General features: G+C 41.9%; 1 protein-coding gene across 3 annotated transcripts; it reads right to left on the bottom strand.

Annotated features, from left to right (window-relative positions):
* Window positions 1-7155: 7155 nt before the first annotated feature.
* On the bottom strand, window positions 7156-14882 carry LOC102082274 (oocyte zinc finger protein XlCOF6). 3 transcript variants are annotated; one of them, XM_019367090.2, is made up of 4 exons: window positions 14449-14467; window positions 11400-12574; window positions 10385-11013; window positions 9422-10295 (listed from the first exon to the last, which is right to left on the bottom strand). In XM_019367090.2, exons 2-4 carry the CDS (start codon window positions 12247-12249, stop codon window positions 9903-9905), a joined length of 1872 nt encoding a protein of 623 aa, XP_019222635.1. In that variant the 5' UTR covers window positions 12250-12574; window positions 14449-14467; the 3' UTR covers window positions 9422-9902. The 3 variants fall into 3 exon arrangements, with proteins under 3 accessions (XP_019222637.1, XP_019222636.1, XP_019222635.1); XM_019367092.2 differs by lacking the exons at window positions 9422-10295; window positions 10385-11013; window positions 14449-14467 and adding exons at window positions 7156-9111; window positions 14482-14882 and having other exon boundaries at window positions 12481-12574; XM_019367091.2 differs by lacking the exons at window positions 9422-10295; window positions 10385-11013 and adding an exon at window positions 7157-9111 and having other exon boundaries at window positions 12481-12574; window positions 14449-14881.
* Window positions 14883-25520: the final 10638 nt, after the last annotated feature.

The following is a 25520-nucleotide window of genomic DNA, read 5'->3' as shown; positions in this document are numbered from 1 at the left end:
CACCTGCAAAAAGAAAAATGCTGCAAAAGAAAAACGCTGCAAAAAAAAACACCTGCAAAAAGAAAAATGCTGCAAAAGAAAAACGCTGCAAAAAAAAAACACCTGCAAAAAGAAAAATGCTGCAAAAGAAAAACGCTGCAAAAAGAAAAATGCTGCAAAAGCACACAAAACACAACGGAAATAGGAAAAAACACAATGGAAATGTATCTGGGGAGACAATAACCCGACGGACCAGTTGCACGAACCCTAACATGCATGTATATTCCAGATATCTGTAGAATTATTAGAATCATATTATTACAACACATTTACCTCCCCTCCACTTCTTTGAAGTGTCTCCCAGTCCCAGCGCACTTGTTAGCATGTTTTGGTTCGTGCAACTGGTCCGTCGGGTCAACTGGTCAGTAGGCTCTGAGAGGAGGGCCAGCGTTTACGCTACGAAAACACGACCGAGTGTTTTAACCTGACAGCCTGAGGTGTTCTTCAGTAAACTGGACTACCCGACAGAAGGACCCGAGGCCCCGCTGCACTTTTTAGAATAGAATAGAATAGAATAGAATAGCCTTTATTGTCATTGTACAGGGTACAACGAAATTGGAGTGCCACTCCCTTGGTGCAAAATGCAATAATAAATATAAATGTAAAATATAAAAAGTACAATAAAACAATCGTAAGTACAGGATAGCAGCATTAATATAATGATAGTATGAATAGCAGCATAATATAGTGACAGTGACAATATGGTATAGTTAAGCAGGTTCAATTGTTTTTGTGCTTATTTACTACGGTGATAGCTCTGGGAAAGAAGCTATCCCTGAATCTGTTTGTCCTGGTTTTATGTGACCTGTACCGTCGGCCTGATGGTAATAGTTCAAACAGCTGATTGCTGGGGTGAGAATGGTCCTTGATGATATTGCCAGCTCTGCTGAGGTACCGAGAGTTTGCAATGACCTCCAGGCTGGGCAGAGAGCAGCCAGTGATCTTCTGGGCTGTGTTGATGACCCTCTGCAGTGCTTTCCTGTCTGCAGCTGAGCACCCTGCATACCATGTTGTTATGCCGTACGTTAGGATGCTCTCTATGGTGGCTCTGTAGAATGTCACCAGCAGCCTCTCCTCCAGGTTGTTCCTCCTGAGCACTCTCAGAAAGTGGAGACGCTGCTGGGCCTTTTTTACCACCGCCGTGGTATTTGCAGTCCAGGAGAGATCATCAGAGATCTGCACGCCCAGAAACCTCATGGAGTGTACCCTCTCCACACGGTTCCCGTGAATGTAAAGTGGGGCCGGGTCTGCTCTGCCCTTCCTGAAGTCCAAGATAAGTTCTTTAGTTTTCGTGGTGTTCAGTTGGAGGTTGTTAACTGAACACCACTCAGTCAGTCTGTTGACCTCATCTCTGTAGTCCGACTCATCCCCCCTTGAGATGAGTCCAACCACTGTGGTGTCATCCGCGAACTTTATGATGGTGTTTGAGAGATGGGTAGGGGAGCAGTCGGAAGTGTAGAGCGTAAACAGGAGGGGACTCAGAACACATCCTTGTGGAGACCCGGTGCTGAGTGTGATGGTGCTGGACAGGTGGGGGCCGAGTCTGACAGACTGTGGTCTGTTTGTCAGGAAGTCCTTGATCCAGAGGCAGATGGGGGTGGAGAGTCCCAGGTGAGACAGTTTTTGGACCAGGATCTCCGGGATGATGTGATTGAATGCTGAGCTTTTCAGTAAGTTAAACGTGTTTGTAAGCTAATCCGTAATTACCGTCCTTAGCTAGCTCCTGAGACCTAGCTAGCTAAAATGAGCACTCGGCTATCGGGGTTCGTTTAGCTAATCTGTGCAGGTGAATGAACTTACTAAAGAAATCAAGAGAAACGCCCCGGGCTGATCAGTCACTAATTACTGCACTTTTATTACAAGTATTATACTGTAAAAGCATCAGGCTGCACCCTGCTGCAGCTCCTGTGCAGAGCTGATTATTAAATATGTGCAAACAACAGCATGTTTTCAGGCTCTTGCCACATCTGTAAAGACAGTAACATCTTTTTTAAAAGCTTGTACTTCAGTAACTCCTCATTAATCAGGAACTATGGATTAAAGTACTGTAGTGTACTGTAATACTGAAAAAAGGTAAGAGAAGAACTTCAGATCCTGAGTGTGTGAGGACAGAAGAATCAGCTTCATTTCAATTTTGAGGGATAAAATTTATATCTGAGTTTGATGGTTCTGTTGTCTTTGTGATTACAGGAGCTGCCCTCAGATTCAGACCTAACAAAAGAAAAGACCTAACAAAAGACCTAACAAAAGAAAGAATCTTTGGAAAAAAAATTATCTAAGGAGAATAAATTTATTTTAGTCTGACCTAGGGGTGGGTTTTAATAATCGATTCATCGATTAAAATCGATTCTGGCTTGGATAACGTGAAATCGATTCATTAAAATCCTGAATCGATTTTTTAATATAAATTTATTTTGCCTGAAACGCCAGAATCTCAGGTGAAACCTCACAAAATTTCAACAACCACCAAACAGCTAAGACAGTAAATGAGAGCAGGTACAAGGATTCTGCGCAAGGACGTAAACACACAGCGCAACATGCGGATCAGAATCAGTGAGATGTCGCCTTTCTCACCCGACGGGCGCTGCCGCTTTAAGCGGCTGCGCGCGCTCCCGCGGACGGCAATCACTTTTTGGCACAACGGTCGTGTCCAAATTCATGGGCTGCATCCTCCATCCTGAAGGATGGCTTGGGTGTGTCCTTCGTGGCCCACCATATCCCAGAATTCATAGCGCGGCCCAGCCAAACTCCAGTTTCCGGCAATGGCGGCCGCTACTAGGTTTTAAAATTACTTTTATTAATCTTTCTGAAAACTATCCGAAGCTGACTTCCCAAAACCAACAACAGTTTAAAACACATAAAATAAAAATGTAAAGTTTTTATAACATTTAATTTTGATTAAAAGTGAATTTGAAATTTGAAAAAAGAGAAAAAATAATTTTCTGATTTGTTCATAATTATGTAAAATGAAGAAAAGCATGAGAGTCCTTGTGTCAGAAACAGAGGTGGGACCAAGTCATTGTTTTGCAAGTCACAAGTCAAGTCTCAAGTAAAGTCAAGCAAGTCAGAGTCAAGTCGCAAGTCAAGACAGACAACTTTCAAGTCAAGTCCCAAGTCCGAAACTTTGAATTTCAAGTCCTTTCAAGTCTTTTTTTTAACCCTCTGGGGTCCCGGGTATAATTGGCCGTTCTTGACTACTTTTGATTTTACTTCTATATTTCACTTTTAAAATATGTTTTTCTTGCCTTGTTTGGTATCATTATTTACAGCACAACCTCAAATATCTGAAATTTGAGTTATTTTTTTCATTTTGGTATACTATATTAGCACAGTTGATCTAAATTCAGACAAAAAATTCAGAATCCGAGTAGAAAAAAGTTATATTTTTTTACATGTTTAACGAATCATTTTCATGACTTGAAATGCAAATAGAAATTGTACATTTCTAAAAATTATGCACAAGTTTTGCAAACAACAAAGTTATATGGTACTATTTACCTAAAAATGCAGCCAAGGCCTCAGGTGTTTTTTATATAACCATTTAAATCTATTTACAGAACAATCAGGTGTGCTGCATCAAATAAGAAGGCACACAAATTATTTGTGCCAGTCCAAAAAATGTAGTTTGTGTTCAGTATAAGACAGAGGAGAACACCACAGGCCTAAACCCTGCAGGTCTGACAACTGGAGGTGCATCAGTCCAGTTTTCTATGTGGAGACAGCGTTTACACTGGAATCTGCCTTTGACAGCTTTTTTAGATCAAATATGAAATTCAGCAGTATAACTGACACACAATACAAAACAATAACTACACAACAAACTAACTACAGCCTCCAAACACGCTAAACGTCACTAATGTCTCACATATGAAAACTCTCTCTCTCTCTTTCTTTCGCTCGCCCGCTTTCCGTCGCGGGTGTCACTCCTAAAAACTTCCCCTTCTCCCTAAACAACCAAATGTCACATGTTGCCTTATCATTTTTTTGATTGGCTGACATGCTAAACTCTAACACCAATAGGGAAGGGGTGTTTTTTCTTTTTCCTTTTTCACTCGCAAGTGGAGAGCGTATGCTAGGCTGTCTGTAGAAAACGCCGTTTTTGTCTAGCATCCCTGTTGAGAATAACCTTTGCAAATAAACAACAGCTAATAATATAAGATCAAAGTGTTTTATTTGATGTATTGACATAAATGACAGAAGAAAAAGGCCATGTATAGCAGGACTACTCAATTACACACTAAGGTGGGCCAGATTTTCTAACCAAAAAAAAATTTCCCTGGCTCAGACATGCAAAATGGTAAATGGCCTGTATTTATATAGCGCTTTTCTGGTCCCTAAGGACCCCAAAGCGCTTTACATATCCAGACATCCACCCATTCACACACTGGTGATGGCAAGCTACATTGTAGCCACAGCCACCCTGGGGCGCACTGACAGAGGCGAGGCTGCCGAACACTGGCGCCACCGGCCCTCTGACCACCACCAGTAGGCAACGGGTGAAGTGTCTTGCCCAAGGACACAACGACCGAGACTGTCCAAGCCGGGGCTCGAACCGGCAACCTTCCGATTACAAGGCGAACTCCCAACTCTTGAGCCACGATCACCCCTAAGTTAAACACGACCATACACTAATTGCAAATTAAACACAGTGATTTTGAATTGTGATGTGATGGTAAAATAAATATTTGTCAGTCTAAACTGGGTTAAATCTACGGGGTTAATGATGGGGAGGAGACGGAGAGAGACTGAGTACAGCTACAGAACCCACTTTCTGAAACGGACCCTGCTCACCATTCACCGACAATTCTGAGCTAACAAGTTGCATGTTATTCTTGGATGCGCTTGCAGGACCGGATTTAAAATAGCATGACAAACATATCATACCTGTTAAAGCCAAACAGTATCATCAACGTAGCCCGAAGAACATTTGCTAATAAGATGAAGTTAGCTAAGTCAGCTGTCTCATCGTAGCAAAAAAAAAAAAAAAAAGCAGCACCTACCGTTCTTTATGCAACTTCAAATGTCGGACAAAGTTGGAAGTTGTTCCATCTCCGTCTGTGATTCTCTTCTTGCATGTTTTGCATATTGCATTTCGTTTTTTGTTGACTACTTCGTAGTTTATGTACCCGAAAGAAATCACTCTTGGAAGCATTTTTGGCTCCAGCGTTTTTGTTCTTGTTTTTTTCAAATCTGGTTAATTTGATTGGCTGTGCTACAGCCCACGCTCACATACATACGGAGTGTGGTAAGAATGAATGAATGAATAAAGTGAATTAATGGTCCGCACTTTTTATATAATATGTATGTTAAATTTTAGATTTGGGTAAAATATCAAGTCTTTTCAAGTAAACAGGTTCAAGTCCAATTCAAGTCCCAAGTCACTGGTGTAAAAGTCCAAGTCAAGTCACAAGTCTTACAACCTTTTTTCAAGTCAAGTCTAAAGTCATAAAATTAATGACTCGAGTCTGACTCGAGTCCAAGTCATGTGACTCGAGTCCACACCTCTGGTCAGAACGCTGACGAGCTGCGTGCTCAGATGAAGTCAAAACAACACAACAGGTGTGAAATGTCTGCGTCATCCAAAAACAGCTGAATGATCTATAACTGTTTATTTACACAAATATGAAACAAACAGTTTAATGAAGCTTTGATTCAGCACCGAGGTGACGCACCTCACGTATGACCTGTACAGTACAATAAAATAACATCTTAAGATGGTTCAAATACTAATAATACAAATTAATAACAACATGAAACAAAGTTTAAAAATCCAAAGAATAAATTAAAACTTTATTTAAAAACAGTTTTAACTAGAAAGTGCATTTTCTGAAGAAACTGCAGTGTGAATGCTTGAATCTGAATGTATGCACCGAAATGAATTAATTGCTGAATTTTAAGTTAAAAATGTTGAATGAGATGAAAAATACAGAAATTTTCACCTGAAAACAAAAGTGCAGAACTGCTAAAAGCTGACATTCACACAGAAGTTGAATTAGAAAAAAAGTAATGAGAAAAGAAAATTCAGAGTCAGAAAACATCTGAATGAATATTAAAAGTTCATATTCTTTGAATCACTGAATGACTAAAATGTGATCCCTCCACTTGGATCCACACAGTTGTAAAGGTTTACATCTCTGAGCTCTGAAAGACACAGTGTTGGAAAGAGAACAACGATGGCGACGTTTTGAGGGTAAAAATGATGGCTGTAGAGCAAACACTGTGGACACAGCAGCAGTTGAAAGAGAAGTGTTTAAGATGAATCTTGGCACAGTGAGAGACAGAGCTCGTTAGGCAGGCAGGTGTGAGCCTGGTTGCTATAGTGACTGCACCCAATGGCTCCATACACACGCACACAGACATGCACCTCACTTTTGCTGCTTAAAATGAACAGAAAAGTCAGCCCGAAACAAATCGCTCCCAAATGAAAAGTACATGTCGTATTGACAAAATTCTTTCACCGTGAGCGACAGCAATGTCCAGTCTACCAAATTCTCAGTTTTCATGCCTGTGGAGTTTATTATATGGACGTGGTGACAGTGGAAAGACAGCCTGTACTTCTGGTTTTCAAACAAACCTTCTGAGCCATTTTAACATTAGAGTCTATGGAAGAGTTGGAGGGAGGAGGCTGTGCATTGGTGACATTTATGAAAGAACCATAACACCTATTACAATAGTAAACACATTGGATGAAAGAGGACAGCGATGGCTACGTTTTGAGGGTAAAATCAGACCTGTAGAACAAACGCTGCGGACACAGCAGCAGTTTTAAAAAAGATTTTAAGATTAACTTTTTTGCTCCTCTCACTCTAGCAGTTGAGCTGTCTCACTCTAGCCCCAACATTCCGTCCCATACACACCCATTATAAACTCTGAAACGGCTGAAAAAACATCATGAAACTTAAACTGGAACTGAAGAAAAAGTATAATAGATATTGAAAAGATAAATACAGGTTGAATAGTTGAATATCTTGTCTTCGTTTTAAAGTTTGAATGGTGGCTCTATGTCAACGTATGTGGAAGTAGTAAGAGTTTAAAAATGAGTAAGTTGAAGGAGAATTTGAAGGGTCTCCCCATTGAAATACATGGGAAATTTTTGTTGAAAAAAGTTGAATAAAATTAAAAATATAAATGTTAAAAATGAGAAAAATAGAAGCAGTCATGTCCTAAAGAAGAGGAATCTAACGGTGTTTGAATGGTTTTTCTAAGTTGAACGGTTTTGAAGGAGATAGAGTCCAAAAAACGTATGGAATAGATAATAAGTGTGAAAAATAATAATAAAGATTCGAAGAACAATACTGTGAATGCTTGAAAAGCATTCACACTAATAAGGTTTTCTGTCTGTTCTTTAGATCATTTATTCACACTGAATTTTGTTGTTCTGGTAAAAACAAATATAAAGTTTGAATTTCTTTCATTTCCTCTGTACACACGTCCTCTGAGGTGTGACGTTAACTGAGCGTGTGCGAGGTCTTGGTCAGCTGACACACCTGTGCTCGCGGAGGCTCCTCATGGTGGTGAAGCAGCGGCCGCAGGCCGAGCAACTGAAAGGTTTCCTTCCTGTGTGGACGAGCTCGTGGCTCTTCAGGTTTCCCTTCTGGCTGAACTTTTTCAGGCACACGGCGCACTCGAACGGCTTCTCGCCGCTGTGGACGCGTTTGTGCCTGACGAGGTTCTGGGACACGCTGAAGCTCCGCCCACAAAACTCACAGACGAATGGCTTCTCGCCACTATGCGTGCGCAGGTGCAGAATGACGCTGGCCTGAGTGGCGAAGGTTTTCCCACACTGCGAGCAGCTGAACGGTTTCCCCTCCGAGTGGCTGCGGCGGTGGGTCTTCAGGTAGCTAGGGGAGCTGTAGCTCCGCCCACACACATCACAGAAGAAGCGCTTAGTGGCGGCGTGCAGCTGCAGGTGTGTCTTTAGCGTGTGTGTGCTGCTCCTCCCACACTTGTGACAGGCGTGGGTGGTGCGCTGGCCATGCAATAGCTGGTGGCGCCGCAGCGCTGCCACCGAGGAGAAGCTCTTGCTACACTCGCCACAGCGGTGCGGCTTCGTGCCCGCGTGGCACCTCTCGTGTGCGAGCAGCGCGCCACACAGTCGGAAGCCCTTCCCGCAGGCATTGCAGATGAAGGCCCAGTCGCCACTGTGCACTGCGCCGTGCGCCTTCAGGTGAGCAGCCTGTGTGAAGCTGCGGCCACACACACCGCAGCTGAACGGACGGCGGCCCGAGTGTATGAGGCAGTGGCGCCGTAGGTTGGCCGACACGCTGAAGCTCCTCCCACAGATGTCGCAGGTGAAGGCCTTCTCGCCGGTGTGCACGCGATGGTGCACCGACAGTCCGCTGCTGCTGGAGAAGTGGCGGCCGCACCACTCACAGACGTGAGGCCGCTCGCCGCTGTGTGTCCGCTGGTGGGCCGTTAGGCCGCTCTGCTGGCTGAACGCCTTCCCGCACACTCCGCAGCTGAATGGCTTCAGACCAGCGTGGACAGTGAGCAGGTGCACGCGCACGTTGCGGGGTGCTGTGAAGCCTTTGCCGCAGGTGGGACAGGTGAAGGGTTTGTGCTGCAGGTGCACGCGGCGGTGAGCGGACAGGTCAGCGCGTCTGGAGAACGTTTGGCCGGCGCTCTGACACGTCAGTCTGTGCTTCTTCAGGCCGCACACCGTCGCGAGCATCTCTCCGCAGGCTGAGCACATGAGCGGCCACCGCCCCGCCGCCTGGTGTACCCTGAGGTGGCCGCGCGTGCCGAAAGCCTTCCCGCAGTGACTGCAGGCGTATGGGCGCTGGTGCCCGTGGACAGTGAGATGGTGGATGCGTTTGCTGCTGTGGGCGGAGAAACAGCGGCCGCACACAGAACAGCTGAATGGGCGCTCCCCACTGTGCACGCGCACGTGAGCACGCAGGTTGGAGCGTTTGGAGAAGTCTCTGCTACAGACATTGCAGCTGAAGCTCCGCCCACTGCCTGCTCCTGGAGCCTGCTCTGATCGGTCACTTGTAATAACATCTGATTGGCTGCTCAGCTTCTGCTGGACCCCAACCTCTGAGGCTGGATGGGCGGAGTCTGGCTGAGGGTTAACTGCAAAGAGAGAAAGAAAAGGAAGGGTCAAAAGATGCAGCTGAAGGTCACATGACCTTATTGCTGTTGTTCCTCCACCTCACCGTTAGGGCTGAACGATTATGGAAAATAATCTAATTGCGATTTTTTGCCCCAATATTGCGATTGCGATGCGATATGCGATTATTTTTTAAGGTCTTTGTCTTCTGTATTATTAAACAAAGACAAGCAATGCATCATATAGTATGGCCAATACTATATTACATTAATTTTAAACTGTTCTTTCCTGGAAGACAGACCTCTGTTATGATGACATGAGGTGATGCATGAATTGATGACTGACATTTTTATTTAACTTCTTCAATCACAACAGTATATTTGAACATACACAATAGTTTATTTTTAGCTTACAAACATCTGAGCATAAAGTGCTGACAAGGAACCCTGGTGTAAACATTAAAATGAAAGTCAGTACAATGTGCAGATTGCAGAAATATACATAAAAAAAAATCAGTGGCTTTACCACACTCAGTTTTTCGACATCTGTGAACTACTAGACAGTCATTAAATTAAAAAATAATATTAAATAAATAAAACTAATAAATAAAAAATACACACATCTTACTGATCTCTGCAGTCAGTAACATTACACATAAAGTGCAAACATAATAGCAATTGTATAAACACACACACAAACACGCCTTTAAATTAAAACTGGCTGAACATCTTGATTATCTGCAGTAAGTAACAGCAACACAGCACAAACTAAAGTGCACAATGAGTATGGCTCAGCTAGCCATAATCATCCTAGCTCACAGGTTTTTTGCTAGGAAGACCAGCATATCTACTTTTGCTGGCTTTAAGGATGAGCGAGTGCAGGTCACTATATTCCCTCCAGTGCTGAACAGACGCTCTGAGGGGGCACTTGTGGCTGGCACACACAGATATTTGCGGGCCATCTTGCACAGTCGTGGAAAGTGAATGTTGTGCACCTTCCACCAGGCTAAGGGATCATCCTCTCCGTCAATGACAGGGGTCAACAGGTAACTATTCAACTCTGCCTCCACGAAATCTTCAAGTGGCAGAGGCAAAGCTGAAGAGGCCGCACTGGTTTTAAAAAGACTACCAAGAGTCTTCTTTGCCTTTCCCCCAGAGGCCTGTGCACTTGGAGAATTTTGAGCAGTTTCAGTGCGAGACCTCTTCTCCTGCCAGATGGGAAGAGAGACATTAGTTTTGCAGTTAGCTTATATATAAATATTATGTGTTTGTGGAAATATAATTTTCAAGGATTTACCTGATTATGTGTACGTCTAGCCGATTCCACCATTTCTGTCTTCAGTCGGGCCTTAATGGCAGGAAGGTTGTCTGCGCTGATGTATTGCGTTTTGAACCTAGGGTCCATGAACGACGCAACATCCAAAAGCTCCTGGGTGTTGAGGTCACTATACTTGTCGTTGAGGTATGCCAGGACCTTGGTTTTAATTGATCTAGTCAGATCAGTGTCCTCAGCATCTTCAGCCAAGACTGATGTTGCCAGAAGATGGAGAACTGGCTTGAGGTAGGAGATGCTCACATACTCTTCTCCAGAAAGAGCATCAGTAAATTCGGAGAGAGGATGCAGTGCCTTATGAATGGACTCCAACACTTCAGCATCCTGCCAGGTTGGGATGAGGGAGCGTGCATGTCGGTCACCTGTCAATACCTGCGATATGGCTTTCATCTGTTCCAGCACTCTGGCAATCATTTTCTCTTTGGACCCCCATCTTGTAGGGCACTCAGTAATGAGAGAGTGCTCAGGAAGCTTAAGCTCCTTCTGTGCCTCAGTGAGTGCTGCCTTTTTCTTCCAACTGTGCGAGAAGTGCCCCACCAACTTCTTGCACAGCCCAATTGCTCTTGATACTCTACCATCTTTGATTGCATTTTCTGGAGGGAAAAAAAAATAAAGTAAAAAGTAAAATTAGTGTTAGACATACAATTGCAGTTATGATGCAAGGTTTCACCATTTCTCTCTCTCTCAAATTCAAAGTTGCTTTATTAGCATGACTATGGGAACAGTGTTGCCAAAGCTATTGTTACATACATCATGACATACAAGAACATAAGACAAAAACAAAAAAGAAAATACATAAGAAGAGGTGGGTACATCAGTGTGGGGTTGACATAACATATCTAGAATTAACAGCAGTAAAGAACAAGATAAATAATAGTGTGGTGTGTTTGTGGGAGAGAGTGATACACAGGCTTGCGCATACATGCATGCACACGCACGCACACACACACTCTCTCTCTCTCTCACGGCAGTAACTTACCAATAGCAAGATGTAATCTGTGTCCGAAACACTGGAGCCTGGTCCATTCGTTCAGCTGTGCTGCTTTCACCATATTTGACGCGTTGTCCGTCGTTATGCAGACAAGGTTGTCTTCAGGGAGATCCCAACACGCAAGCCCCTCTCTCAGGCCAGCAGCAATGTTTTCCCCTGTGTGGTCTTCGGGGAAGTAGGCCGTTTGTAGGCTGCGAGCTTCGAGGTGGAGGTCTTCGGTAATGTAATGCACCGTCAGACTTTGATAGGGCTCTGCTGTACGGCTTGACCACATGTCTGTTGTCGCCGCAAAAAACTCAACAGCCTTTAACTCCGCTGCAACCCTCCGCCTACATTGCATATGTAGCTCGGGTATTGCAGTCTGACTGAAATACGTGCGGGAGGGCATTCTGTACCTCTTATCCAGTGTAGTTACCAAATTATTGAACCCAGGCTTGGTCACCGTATTGACGGGCATCATGTCTTTCGCGATGCAGTGGGTTACTGCTTTGGTGATTTCCACGTGCCGTTTTGAAGTGCGTTCATATGGCGTAACACCTTCAAACAGTTCGGTCAGTGATCCTTGCCGAGTAACGTTACTAGGTTTATTCTGCACACTACTAGATTTTTTAGCCATACATCTATCATACTCTGTTTTGTGCTGAGTCTTAAAGTGCTGGTACAAATTCGTAGTGTTTCCCCGAGATGTAGAAACTCTACCAAGACAGGTTTTACACAGTACCTGACCCTGTGCGACATCATCTCTTTTAAACCCAAAATATTCCCACACGGCTGATGTGCAGTTCCTCTTTGGTACTAGCATCCCCGCAGGCTCTGGTTCTGTTGAACCTGAGGCCATTGTGTAGGCTACAGCTTTGCTTGCTAGTTCACTCTCGGTAGAAAACTTTGCTCCCCGTGTCACGTGACCAGAGTGCAGCCTCTGTGGTTAGACAATCTCGTTTGATCATATCACATGTTTTACTCGCGCATGTCACGTAAACGTATAATCGCAGCCTTTGCGGTTAGAAAATTGCACTTGATCATATCGCGATATTATCGCAAATGCGCTATATTGTTCAGCCCTACTCACCGGGCTCTTTCAACTCCGCCTCCTCCTCCAGCAGCCTCCCCAGCTCCTCCAGCAGACGCTCGCAGAGGGTTGTCATGACAGTGAGAAGCTCCGCCTACAATGCAAACACAAACAAAACGATCGACTGACGATGACATCAGCAGAGATTTTAAAAAGCTTTACAAAAACAGAATCGTGAATTAAAACAAATAAATAAAACAAATTAAAATATCACAATCAATAAGTATAACTGTAACATCAGAGCGCCTCCTGCTGGTCACTGCTACATCTGCACGGTGGTTCTATACTGAACCCTGCTGTGTGAATAAAATACTTTTTAAAATAAATGTTGTGAAAGAACAAAAATACTAAATGTAATTCATTTTGTTTATTTAATATTTTAATATATTTTAATATTATTTGTTAAGATTAAAAAATGAATATAAAAAATTATATTCAATAACATTTGTCGCTGTTTTTTTGTGTGCCTCTTCTGTGACTCCGCCCCTGTGCATGTCCTCCTTCATCCACGACGCTCCTCTGAGCTCCTCCTCTGAGCTCCTCCTGCCTTCCAAAGGGATTTGGGCTGTAGCTCATTTTATGGATGAGAATGAGGTTTTCTTAAAACATGAGACGCTCTGTGAGAAGTTTGAGGTAAGATGCTGCTGACAGTCATAAACCACTAACCAAAGCCGGCCCCACCCCTCTGAGGCCACTGATTAAAGAACACACTGTGCACTCTAACATCCCTCCTGGACTGAGACAGCTCTGCAGAGTCAGAGTTCACTTTGGTGACAACAGGTTTACAAACAAGGACATCAGAAATACTGTGATAAATCCTAACCAGGTTAAAGACTGGCCATGGAGGATAAGGCCGTACAAACAAAGTATATTTCACTTTCCCCTAACGTAAAGAGGTTAACTTTACAGTCATAAATGAGATTTACCCAACCAACGAATTCCTCAGACTGAGATTTAACCCAGATGTGAACACCTGTGGAGTCTGTGAAAATGACACAGAGAGTTTGTTTCACTTGTTTTTCTGTTGTAGATCAGTGCACTCCTCCTGGACTGACGTGTGGACCGGCCAACAGTCGTGTTCAGTTACCACGTCTGACGCTGACTGTAGTTAAATCTGAGATGCTCGCTGAGAGCCCAGATTTAGACTTTAGGACTGTCTGTTTTATTCACACATGCAGACACTTCAGAGGTAAACATGTAGAAACACATGGCTGAATGATCTTAAACTCCTGAGTAAGTCTCAGAAACATGTCAATGACAAGAAAGCCGTAAACTATAGTTCTATTCAACAAGTTCAGTTTATGATGAGAAGAAGCCTCCTCGCTATCCGACATCTGTGTCATATATATCAACCAACCTTTCTTGCGCCACGGACCGCTTTATGTCCGGCAATACTGGACTGGCCTTTAAGGTGTCGCGGGTGAATACAACAAAATGAAACCAGTAGGCCTACCGTTACCCCCAAAAAGATTTATTCATAACACACGGGAAAAGACCCAGGGAAACAGAGTTAACGATAAAAACGATTAAAAAAAAAATAACGATGAAAACCGATAAAAACCCTGAAAACCATACATTTCACACCCGAGCCTCAAATCTCGCGGCCCGGTACCAAACGACTCACGGACTGGTACTGGTCCATGGCCCGGGGGTTGGGGACCGCTGATATATATGTATGTACTGGACAACTAAAGGTACCTTATTTGTTTATACTGTTGTTGATAAATAAAGCTCAGTTATAAACAAATCCTCGTGCCTGCAGCTCCATCTTCACCCTCCCTCCTCTGCACATGCTCAGATCACCTCGGCCTGAGTGTGTGTGTGTGTGTGTGTGTGAGTGAGTGTGTGTGGTCTGAGCTGTGAAGTTGTGATTGTAACTCTGTGTTTTGATAACTGTTATAAATAAAGTTATTATTCTGTCACACGACTCTTCTTCGGTGGTTTTTAAAGGGTTAAACTCTTCCTGACCTCCATGTGTCGGAGCTCGGGGTCAGAGGTCACCTTCAGCCGGCCGCGCAGCTCTGTCACCGCGGTCTCTTTGAAGCGCTGCAGCGCGGAGCTCACGCGCTGATGCGCGCGCATCTTCTTTGACTTTTTATTAAGAGTCCGAAAAGCAGCAGAACCGGAAACAGAACGTCTTCATCCCGCACACGCGGGACCGGATCAGGCCGTGTCACTACCCAATCCGTACCGGAAACCCGATCGGTACCCCGCATGCGCGAAAAGTGTCTACTTCCGGTCGTAGCGTTTTACGATAGTTACGGGTCAGAGTATCTGTTAAGATGTTAAGAATAATAAGTATCTCTTAAAATGTTTCCAATGATGAAGCATTTCAGTACAATGTAGACAAAAACGAAAAATAAAAAGATAGTTACGGATCAGGACTCCCCGATCCTTACTGCGCATGTGCAAAGTCAGACCATACAAAGAGGCCGTTTATCAATGCCCAAGTACGCGAGTACGTACTCGCGTTCTCGGTGAGTACGTACCCGCCGAGAACGCACGGGAGTACGTACCTGCCGAGAACGCGAGCACGGACTCGTCGGCCGTTTCTCAGTTCTCAAGTACGCGAGCACGGACTCGTGATTTGTACAGTCGGAACACCTGCGTGCGTGATGATGTCACAGGTCCGGAGTTTTTACTGCCGTCCCCTCCTAATTTAACTGTGAGTAACATGTTATGAAGCTTAACTTTAATCACAGCCAAACCGGTTTACTCAGGAACAAATAAAACACTGAAATAAACCAAACATTAACATTTAGAAGTGATCTAAGTGACTTATATATCATTTTTAACTTCAGTAGTGAAACCTCTATTAATAAAAATAGTGTACATGTACATACGTGTACATACCTTAATAAAAACAAGCAGGTGAGATGTTAGAACGCTTTTATTTCTATTTTAGTGGACACTCAATACTATAGACAGCTGCTGGGGTTTCTTTAACCTGAGTAGTGAGAAGTCCGCGAGCGGGTTGGGGGGGGGGTGAAAACGATGTGCCGGGAGTCCGCTGTTGAGTTTTGGACGAGGGGGGACCGGCAAGATGGCTGTCGGGGCAGGCAACCTTTTTTAAGCCGTCGTGCACTAATCCCGGTGGACTTGTTTGGACCTCTACTTTTGAATTCCAAATAGGTTGCTGTTTTTGCCTATAATTTTTAAGGACTAGATTCACCTCTTAAAACCTTTTGAACGGACCCAATCTGCCATTTAAAGAAGAAGAAGATGACGCGGGAAAAAGCAGAAACTTCAGCTAAGCCAGCGGTAGCCTCCAAGAGCTCCGCATCCTCTGACCACGAATATGCAATGGAGATTTCAACACCGTCAGTCAAAAGAAAAACTCCACCTACGCCCACCAAAGCACCCCCACCACCTAGCAAAGGTACTGTATCCCAAAGCGTGGAAACCAGCAGCTCCATAATAGAAGCCATTAACAAGCTAACAAACAAGATCGATGACTTCGGTGTGCAGCTAAGTAACAACATGATAATGGTGGCTAACATTGCCAAGCTAGCTGAAATGAACGCAGCCGATATAAAAGACTGTAAGGCTAAACTGTCTGGTTTGGAAAAAGACATTCCTGCTCTTAACAAAGAAAACGCAGAGCTGAAAGAGAGAATGTTGGAGCTAGAACGATACATGCGTCGCTGGAACTTGAAAATCCAAGGCTGGAAAGAAAAAAATGACGAAGATACCCGCAAAGAAGTTATTGACATCTTGGCTAAGATCGCGCCACATTGGGCCTCCTCACTGGGCAACGCTGTGGATACCGTCCATCGTCTAGGGAAAAAAGAAGCGGGTAGACATCGACAAATAATAGTTCAGTTCACCATGAGGCACTACCGAGACGCTTTCTGGAAACTGACCAAGGATTCCCAGGTGTGCAAGGAGCTAGGCGTCTACTTCAAGCAAGATTTCTGCAAACTAGACCGGGAGGCAAGAGCTGCAGTTTGGCCCAAAATGGAGCGAGCCAGAGCTGAAGGGAAGAACGTCTACTACCGAGGGCACGCCGGTTACATCAACGGAGTTCGGGTATTCCCTGGGTGACTGTCGAACTATTCAAAATAACCAGTCAGCATATCACTCTATGAGTACATTGTGTTTTGCTAACAATTCTATTTAGGCCATGTTCTTTAACCAAATTATAAGATTGCCAAAAGTTTTAAATAGGCAGGTTCAATACTTACTGTTTATATTACCTATTTGGTACGTTACTATAATGATTTTTCATAGAGGTCGTTTGCACTTTGTGAATTCAGTTTTAAGGGATTAAGTGCTCCCAATTTTATAGAGTTCTACATTTATCTGGGTACTTGAAGTACAATCAACCTTTCTATTTTGCTTTCTCACTTCCCTTTTATGTCATTCCTTAGTTCAAATTTTAACTGTGTGTCTTTAAATACCAGGGGCTTAAGAGACAGTGTTAAAAGAAAATCAATATTTTTGTTCTGTAAAAATGTAAATGCGAGCTGTATACTGCTACAAGAAACACACTCTGTGGAGGCAGATGAAAATTTTTGGTCTAGTCAGTGGGGGGAAAGAATAATTCTTTGTCATGGTACTAACAAATCAGCTGGGGTAGCCTTACTATTTAAAAACTTTCGTAATAAAATTGAAACTCATAGGAAAGACAGTCTGGGCCATTGGCTAATTTGTGTGCTCAAAGTGGATAATAGCTTTTTGATTCTATGTAATGTTTATGGTTACAACAATGTAGCTCAGAACAAACTCTTATTTACTGAGATTACCAATCACCTAAAAGATCTATCTCACAAATACTCCACAAACAATCTTATATTAGGTGGAGATTTCAATATGGTTTATGACGAATGGCTTGATAGATCACCCTCTAAATTCCATTCCCATCATATAAATTCATTTTTACACAACTTCTGTCTAAATCTCAACCTAATAGATCCTTGGAGATTAGCAAACCCACTTGTTCAGTCCTTTTCGTGGTTCAAGCCTGATGGTTCGGCTAAATCGCGTATCGACTTCTGGCTAATCTCAGACAGCTTAATGCAGAATAGTGTAGATGTGGGTGTCTCAGCTGCGCCTTTAACCGACCACTGTGTGATACATTTCAGTGTCACTCCTCAACTTAAAAACTCTTATAATAAAGGTTACTGGAAGTTTAACTCATCCCTGCTTACCAATGAAAATTTCAGTAACGAAATACTTCGACAACTAGAACTTATTTCAACTAATGAAAACATAAGTTCTTACACAGAAAAATGGGAATTCTTTAAGTTTAAAGTACGTCAAATCTCAATTAAACACAGTAAAATAATAGCTCATCAGAATAAGCAAAAAGAAACTGAAATTATCAGAGAACTTAATCACATCTGCTCGAAACCCTTTTTTAATGATAATGACAAACAACGTAGAAGTATTCTACAGTCTTCTTTAGATGATATTTATACTAAAAAGGCCAAAGGAGCATATCTGAGATCCCGAGCCAAGTGGATCGAGGATGGCGAAAAAAGTACAGCATATTTCTGTAGATTAGAAAAGATAAGACAGGAGAGAAATGCTATAAATAGTCTACAAATTGATAGTCGGCTATGCACTGACCCTCAATTAATATCTAAAGAAATTTTTACCTTTTACAGTAATTTGTACTCCTCTTCATACTCTAGACCATTGGCTGAGACATTTTTTCAATCTATCAAACACCTGATTCCTAAAATTGATGAAAATTTTAAAAAGACCTGTGAGGGCAAAATTACCATTGAAGAGTTAGATAGAGCATTAAGTGCTTTACCCAAAGATAAAGCACCAGGTTGTGATGGTTTGACCAGTAACTTTTACAAACATTTTTGGGTTCATATTAGAACCCTTGTGTTTGGTATGCTTACAGAAATTTTAGAAAATGGGTCTCTCACACACACTATGAAACAAGGGGTAATTACACTCATACCAAAACCTGGGAAAGATCCGACTCTTCTTGATAATTTAAGACCAATTACTCTATTAAATAATGATTATAAACTTCTAACACATATTTTTGCAAACAGATTAAGATCGGGCATAACTCAAATTATTTCTGACTCTCAGTCTGGATTTATAAAAGGCCGCTCAATCCATAATAATATCCGCCTTATTTTGGACTTGATTGACTACAACTACCTAATTGAAAACCAAGGTTTTGTCCTTTTTTTAGATTTTTACAAAGCCTTCGACATGATAGAGCATGAATTTATGTTTCAAGCCCTTGATTTGTTCGGTTTTGGGGGTAACTTCATTAATTTAATCAAATTACTGTATAGAGATACTAACAGTTCAGTGTGTCTTCCACGTGGCACCTCACAAAGATTTAGGATTTGCAGAGGAATAAAACAAGGATGTCCAATCTCGCCATTGTTGTTTATCGCAGCAACAGAAATGCTTTCCATACTGATTAAAAATGCTGAGTTTGGTAAGATATCTATCCTGGGTAAAGAGCTCTCTATCAGCCAGTTAGCCGATGATACAACTATTTTCCTAAATAACCTGAATGAAATCCCCAAAATCCTGCAGATTATTGAAACTTTCTCGAAAGCTTCAGGGTTAAAGCTGAACTTAAACAAATGTGAGATCTTACCCTTAAATGATTGTACTATTTCTAACACTTTTAATATTCCTGTTAAATCCACTGTCAAATATTTGGGTGTGTATATAACCAAAAATAAGAATGATTTAGATAACCTTAATATTTGGGAGAAAATTAAAATCTGTAGAACTCATTTAAATAACTGGGCTCAGAGAGACTTATCGATTCTAGGTAGAATTTTTCTTACCAAAATGGAAAGTATCTCCAGGCTAGTATACCCTGCATATGCGGTAGGAGTGCCTAAATCAGCAATCAAAGCTATTAACCAGCTAAACTTTGATTTTATATGGAAACGCAAAACCCACTATATTAGGCAAGGTAATTTAGTCAAACGTTTTGAAGATGGAGGTTTGCAAGCTATTGAATTTGACAGCTTAAACGGCACCCTAAAAATAAATTGGCTTAGGTCTTTTTTAAGAAGTCAAAATAGCCTTTGGTTTCACATTCCAAGCAAAATATTCTCAGATCTAGGCGGAATTAATCTTTTACTTAGATGTGACTTTGACATAAAAAAACTCCCCATAAAGCTCTCTTCCTTTCACCAGCAAGTTTTATTATACTGGAAATTAATATACAAACATAACTATAGCCCACACAACACTCCCATGTGGAACTGTCGTTACATAAAAGTTGGAAACAAATCAATCTTTATGGAAAAATGGTACGATAAGGGCATCTGGTCAGTGATGCACTTGTTAAATGATAGAGGTAAAATTTTATTAGAAGATTTTACCGCCAATTATGATTTGCAAATAAATAACAAAGAATTTCAAAAAATTACTAAGGCTATCCCTCAAAACATTCTATGTACAGCATATAATCTTTTTCAAAACCCTGACTATAGATCCCCTGATCTCCCTGAACTGTTGGTAAATGGGCATAACATTACAGCTAACAGTCTAAAAAACTCCCAAATTAGGGAATTATTTACTAATGTTTTTTTCCCTTATAGATCCAATCCAAATTCCATCTCACATCTGTTCTCCGGTGATCAAAAGAAAGAGATCAGAAAAAATTACCTAAAACTTCCCATTCCTCCCAAAGCTAAGGAGGTCCACTACAAAATCCTCTCTGGTGTTTACCCTTCCAAAGAATTTCTCAGACGTCGCTTCGCTATTGATGATAATTGTTGCTCTTTTTGTAATGGGGATATTGAATCAACAGAACATTTATTTTATGATTGTATATTCTGTAAAGCCCTGTGGAACGATGTGCACTACTGGCTCTTCCCTAAGATCCCAAACTTACTTGAATTTTCTAAAAATGATATTATGTTCGGTTCTCTAAGAAAAGAAAAGAAGCTTGAAAATGTTTTAAATGTAATAATTATTATGGGCAAATTCTTCATTCACAAATGTCGTTTTCTGAAAACAAAGCCGTCTTTTTTTACTTTTCACAAAGAACTCTGCCTCTTTTTCTCATCTGTTAAATTTATGGACAAAAAACAAGCTCTGGATTTGAATCATATGATTGTTGAACTAGATCTGTTAGAAAACCCCTAAGGTATAACTTATTTTATGTTTTTTCTGTTTGGGGTTTGTTTTTATTTTATTTATTTATTTGTTGTTGTTTGTACTTCCTGTTTATTATCCTTCTTCTATATGTTGGAATTCAGCCTGTTCTGATACTATCTCATGTTGGAAAAACTGAATCTTTGTAGAGATTGCCATAATTGTTGTACATTATATTTTGTGCAAATAAAAAAAAAAAAAAAAAAAAAAAAAAAAAAAGTTTTGGACGAAATGCATTCTGGGATATTTAGCTGTCCCAAGTCTACACCGATGCATGCTCGATAAAACGGGCGGAGCGAGAACACATCCGGGACTTTTTCGCGTTCTCGGCGTGATGCGTACTTCGAATTGGAACAGTACTTGGTCTCCGACTGATGACGTATCACGAGTACACGAGAACGCAAGTACGCACAAGTACGCATTTTTTTTTTTTTTTTAAACTTTATTTAACAAACAATGAGTATACAACATACGAACAGATGAAGTATACAAAACAACAGAACATGAACACACAAAGCCAGGGGTAAAAAGTTACAAGAATACACGCAAAAATTCACAGATATATATTGTTTTGAGAGCCTTTTTGTTGGTAGAGTCTGATATTGGCCGTTTATCAATGCCCAAGTACGCGAGTACGTACTGGCGTGCTCGGTGAGTACGTACTCGCCGAGAACGCACGGGAGTACGTACCCGCCGAGAACGCGAGCACGGACTCGTGGGATGTTTCTCAATTCTCAAGTACGCGAGCACGGACTCGTGATTTCTACAGTCGGAACACCAGCGTACGTGATGATGTCACAGGTCCGGAGTTTTTACTGCCGTCCCCTCTTAGTTTAACTGTGAGTAACATGTTATAAAGCTTAACTTTAATCACAGCCAAACCGGTTTACTTAGGAACAAATAAAACACTGAAATAAACCAAACATTAACATTTAGAAGTGATCTAAGTGACTTATATATCATTTTTAACCTCAGTAGTGAAACCTCTATTAATAAAAATAGTGTACATGTACATACGTGTACATACCTTAATAAAAACAAGCAGGTGAGATGTTAGAACGCTTTTATTTCTATTCTAGTGGACACTCAATACTATAGACAGCTGCTGGGGTTTCTTTAACCTGAGTAGAGAGAAGTCCGCGAGCGGGCGGGGAGGGGAGGGGGGGGCGATGTGCCGGGAGTCCGCTGTTGAGTTTTGGACGAAATGCATTCTGGGATATATAGCTGTCCCAAGTCTACACCGATGCATGCTCGATAAAACGGGCGGATCGAGAACACATCCGGGACTTTTTCGCGTTCTCGGTGTGATGCGTACTTCGAATTGGAACAGTACTTGGTCTCCAACTGATGACGTATCACGAGTACACGAGAACGCAAGTACGCACAAGTACGCATATTGATAAACGCCCATTGATTGTATATACATTTCCACATCCTTAAAAAAATGACAGAAAAATGGTGTTTTGTTTGTAAACTTACATTTATGGATAAAAAATTTAGCTAAAAGTATTAACAAATTTATCATAAAAAAACATTTATCATTCTTCTTGGGGAACTTAAAGAAACAGAATAAAACATTTTCCCATCGTAAAGAAAATTCCCTTAAAATATGGACAACAACAAACCTGCTAAATTCCTTCCAGAATCTCTGTGTAAAAGAACAGTACCAAAAAAGATGTGTCACAGTTTCTGGATGATCCCCACAGAAAGTACAGTTAGTATTTATGTCTCTTTTAAATTTTACCATGTAGTGACTGGCTGGATAACATTTATGCAGAATTTTAAATGAGACTTCCTTCACCTTATTTACAATCAAATATTTATGGGGGATCATCCAGACTGTCTTCCACTTGATATCTGGAACATATCGGTTCCAGTAAGATATTACATATGGGAGAGAGACGACATCTTCTTGGAATAAACTACGTATTCTCTTATTGCTGTTACCAAGTTCCTGTGAAAAGCAGATTTTTCCTATTGGTGACTCAGCTGGATCAGGGAGAGTGACTGAGGTAGATATTGAGCTGTCAGTGTTTTTATATAAGTACGCACAGTGTTGCCAACTCCTCAGTGAGGAAAATCGCTATTGGCTGTCCTAAAACTCGCTAGAAGTCGCCAAATGACGTCATCGCCTAATTTGCATAATTGGTCATGCTAATGTAATTGTAACTTACGTTGTTGGAGAGAGAAATAACATCGTGGAAGAGACGTAAAGTGAGTAAAAAATACCATAAATGCATTTAGAATTTATTTAGAACTACAAAATAAATTTCTTTTAGCAATTATGTTTTTTTAATGTCACAATTCCAACCCTGCACCTTTATCCGGGCTTGGACCGGCAAAAGTGACCCGAAATAGGCACTCTGGTGGAGTTACTTTCTTTGTGTGTGTGTGTTTATAAGTAGTTTTAAACCTTGTGATCCACAAAACAGCATAACAGTAAAAGAAGAACTGACTGCGTTACAGTCAGTGCGGGAGCAGCGGCTTCGCTCATGCGCGATTCACTTGCAGTTTGGACACACAGGTGTGAACATCTACTACCCTGATAGCAGCAGCGCGAGGACTATCCTTCGCCTGTGAGCGCTTTGGCACGGGCGAGGTGCCCACGGCAGCACCCGGTGCTTGTTGAGAGTAGGAGCGATACGCGCTTTCACGTCAAAAAGTCGTCAGAAATAAGTCTCCGATAACACCAGAAAAAGTCGGCAGATTTGTCGCTAGTCGCTTTTTAGAAAAAAAGTCGCTAAGGGGGTCCGAAAACTCGCTAAATATAGCGACAAAGTCGCTAAGTTGGCAACACTGAGTACGCATTGTCACTACCCGATCTGTACCGGAAACCCGATCGGTACCCCGCATGCGCGAAAGGTGTCTACTTCCGGTCGAAGCGTTTTACGATAGTTACGGGTCAGAGTATCTGTTAAGATGTTAAGAATAATAAGTATATCTTCAAATGTTTGCAATAATGAAGCATTTCAGTACAATGTAGACAAAAACGAAAAATAAAAAGATAGTTACGGATCAGGACTCCCCGATCCTTACTGCGCATGTGCACAGTCCGACCGTACAAATCGGGTCTACCCGATCCGTACCGCGCATGTGCAGATGTTTTCTTCTTCTTCTGTTCGTTTAATGGCAGTTCACTCCCCAGTGTACGAGGATACCGCCACCTGCTGACCGAGCGAATGAACCCTGTTATAAACTGAATTAGCGTCATTTCAAATGCGTGTTAAATTTGATTTAGCGATAGTCAAGTGTGTTTATGCTTGTCTGTGTGGAGAGGATTGATTGGAATAGTGATGATGATGTCCGCTATCACTGTCAATTGTCAGTAAACACTTAATCTGGCTGATGAATCTTCACGTGACCTATTACAAAGTCTGTATTATTAAGTCTGTAATTAGGCGCCATTCTTATTATTTTACGGAGCTTTTGTTCAATCGGGGGACGCTGTCTGTTGAGGAGAAAAGCACGAATCTGTTTGTATACGGATTATCCATTGTTTAAATGTCCCGGTAGTCGAAAAGGAGGCAGAGCTGTTGAGAAATGTTGTTGGACTCATAACTCAGACGCCCTCTACAGGAAGGGCAGAGCAGGCTGTACCTGCTTCGGAGACTCAGGTCGTTTGGAGTGGAGGGCCCACTCCTGAAGACCTTCTATGACTCTGTGGTGGCCTCAGCCATCTTTTATGGTGTGGTCTGCTGGGGGGGCAGCATCTCTGCTGGGGACAGGAAGAGACTGAACAGGCTGATCCGAAGGGCCAGCTCTGTTCTAGGATGCCCTCTGGACCCAGTGGAGGTGGTGAGTGACAGGAGAATGGTGGCTAAGCTGTCATCCCTGTTGGACAACATCTCCCACCCCATGCATGAGACTGTGACAGCACTGAGCAGCTCCTTCAGTGGGAGACTGCGGCACCCACGGTGTGGGACGGAGAGATTTCGCAGGTCTTTCCTCCCCACTGCTGTCAGACTCTACAATTTAGACTTTTGCAGCTGATCAAACACACAAACCCACACATGTGCAATAAGACTGCTATACGTGCAATTCTTCTTCTGACGAAGTTGTTTTTGTATTTTCCTACTCAGTTGTATATAGTATTTGTATTTCTATTTTATTCTATTGTATATATTATTCTATTCTATTTTATTCTATTGTATATAGTATTTTATTTTATTTTATTGTATTTTATTGCATTCCAGTGTTTTCTAATTTCTGCTACATAACTTTGCACTTTTGCTGTAACAAAACAAATTTCCCACCTGTGGGACTAATAAAGGCCATCTTATCTTAAATGCTAGGAGCTAACTGGGCGCTAACTGTATCATTCAAATATATTGAATGTCGCAATGCTGGCAAAGAGAGGAAGTGACGTAAGATTTGCGCATGCGGGGTACCGATCGGGTTTCCGGTACGGATCGGGTAGCGACACGCATATTGATAAACGCCCAGAATGTCGCAATGTTGGCAAACAGAGGAAGTGACGTAAGATTTGCGCATGCGGGGTACCGATCGGGTTTCCGGTACGGATCGGGTAGCGACAGGTCGTGTTGTTGTTCCTGAAGGCAGGGGTCAGTGAAACGGGCCGGAGGCTGACTGCGCCCCCTGCTGAGCGGAGGCCGCCAGCACAGCAACAAAGAGCCGGAAATTATGTCAAAGAAATTAAATGACAGCAAATAAAAACAACGTTAACTAACAGTCTGTTAAATACCTTTTTTTTAAAAAAAAACGACAAATTATGTTACATATTTTTGCATTTCTTATTGCATTATATTGCATTTTGAAATGCAAAGATGTATATCTAAAATCTTGTAACTAATAATAATAAAACAATGTTGTTAATGTTGGATTTTCATTTCACATGATTTTTTAAGCTTTATTTATTTCTAAAAAAGACAAGAAAAATCTTCCCCTTACCCCCTCAGAAAGCTGAGAATTCTTATTTTTGA

The sequence above is a fragment of the Oreochromis niloticus genome, linkage group LG13 (genome assembly GCF_001858045.2).
Source record: "Oreochromis niloticus isolate F11D_XX linkage group LG13, O_niloticus_UMD_NMBU, whole genome shotgun sequence".
Classification (NCBI taxonomy): domain Eukaryota; kingdom Metazoa; phylum Chordata; class Actinopteri; order Cichliformes; family Cichlidae; genus Oreochromis; species Oreochromis niloticus.
Note: the sequence above shows the minus strand (reverse complement) of the source record. Positions and strands in the feature narration are given on the sequence as shown.

Bases quoted from the DNA above. Each gene is read 5' to 3' on its own strand.
- LOC102082274 (XM_019367090.2), bottom strand. From the start codon at position 12,249: ATGGCCTCAGGTTCAACAGAACCAGAGCCTGCGGGGATGCTAGTACCA. The intron at 11,014-11,399 runs GTAAGTTACTGC...TTTTCCCTCCAG, and splicing joins CAGATTACATCTTGCTATTG to AAAATGCAATCAAAGATGGT. The intron at 10,296-10,384 runs GTAAATCCTTGA...CCCATCTGGCAG, and splicing joins CTAGACGTACACATAATCAG to GAGAAGAGGTCTCGCACTGA.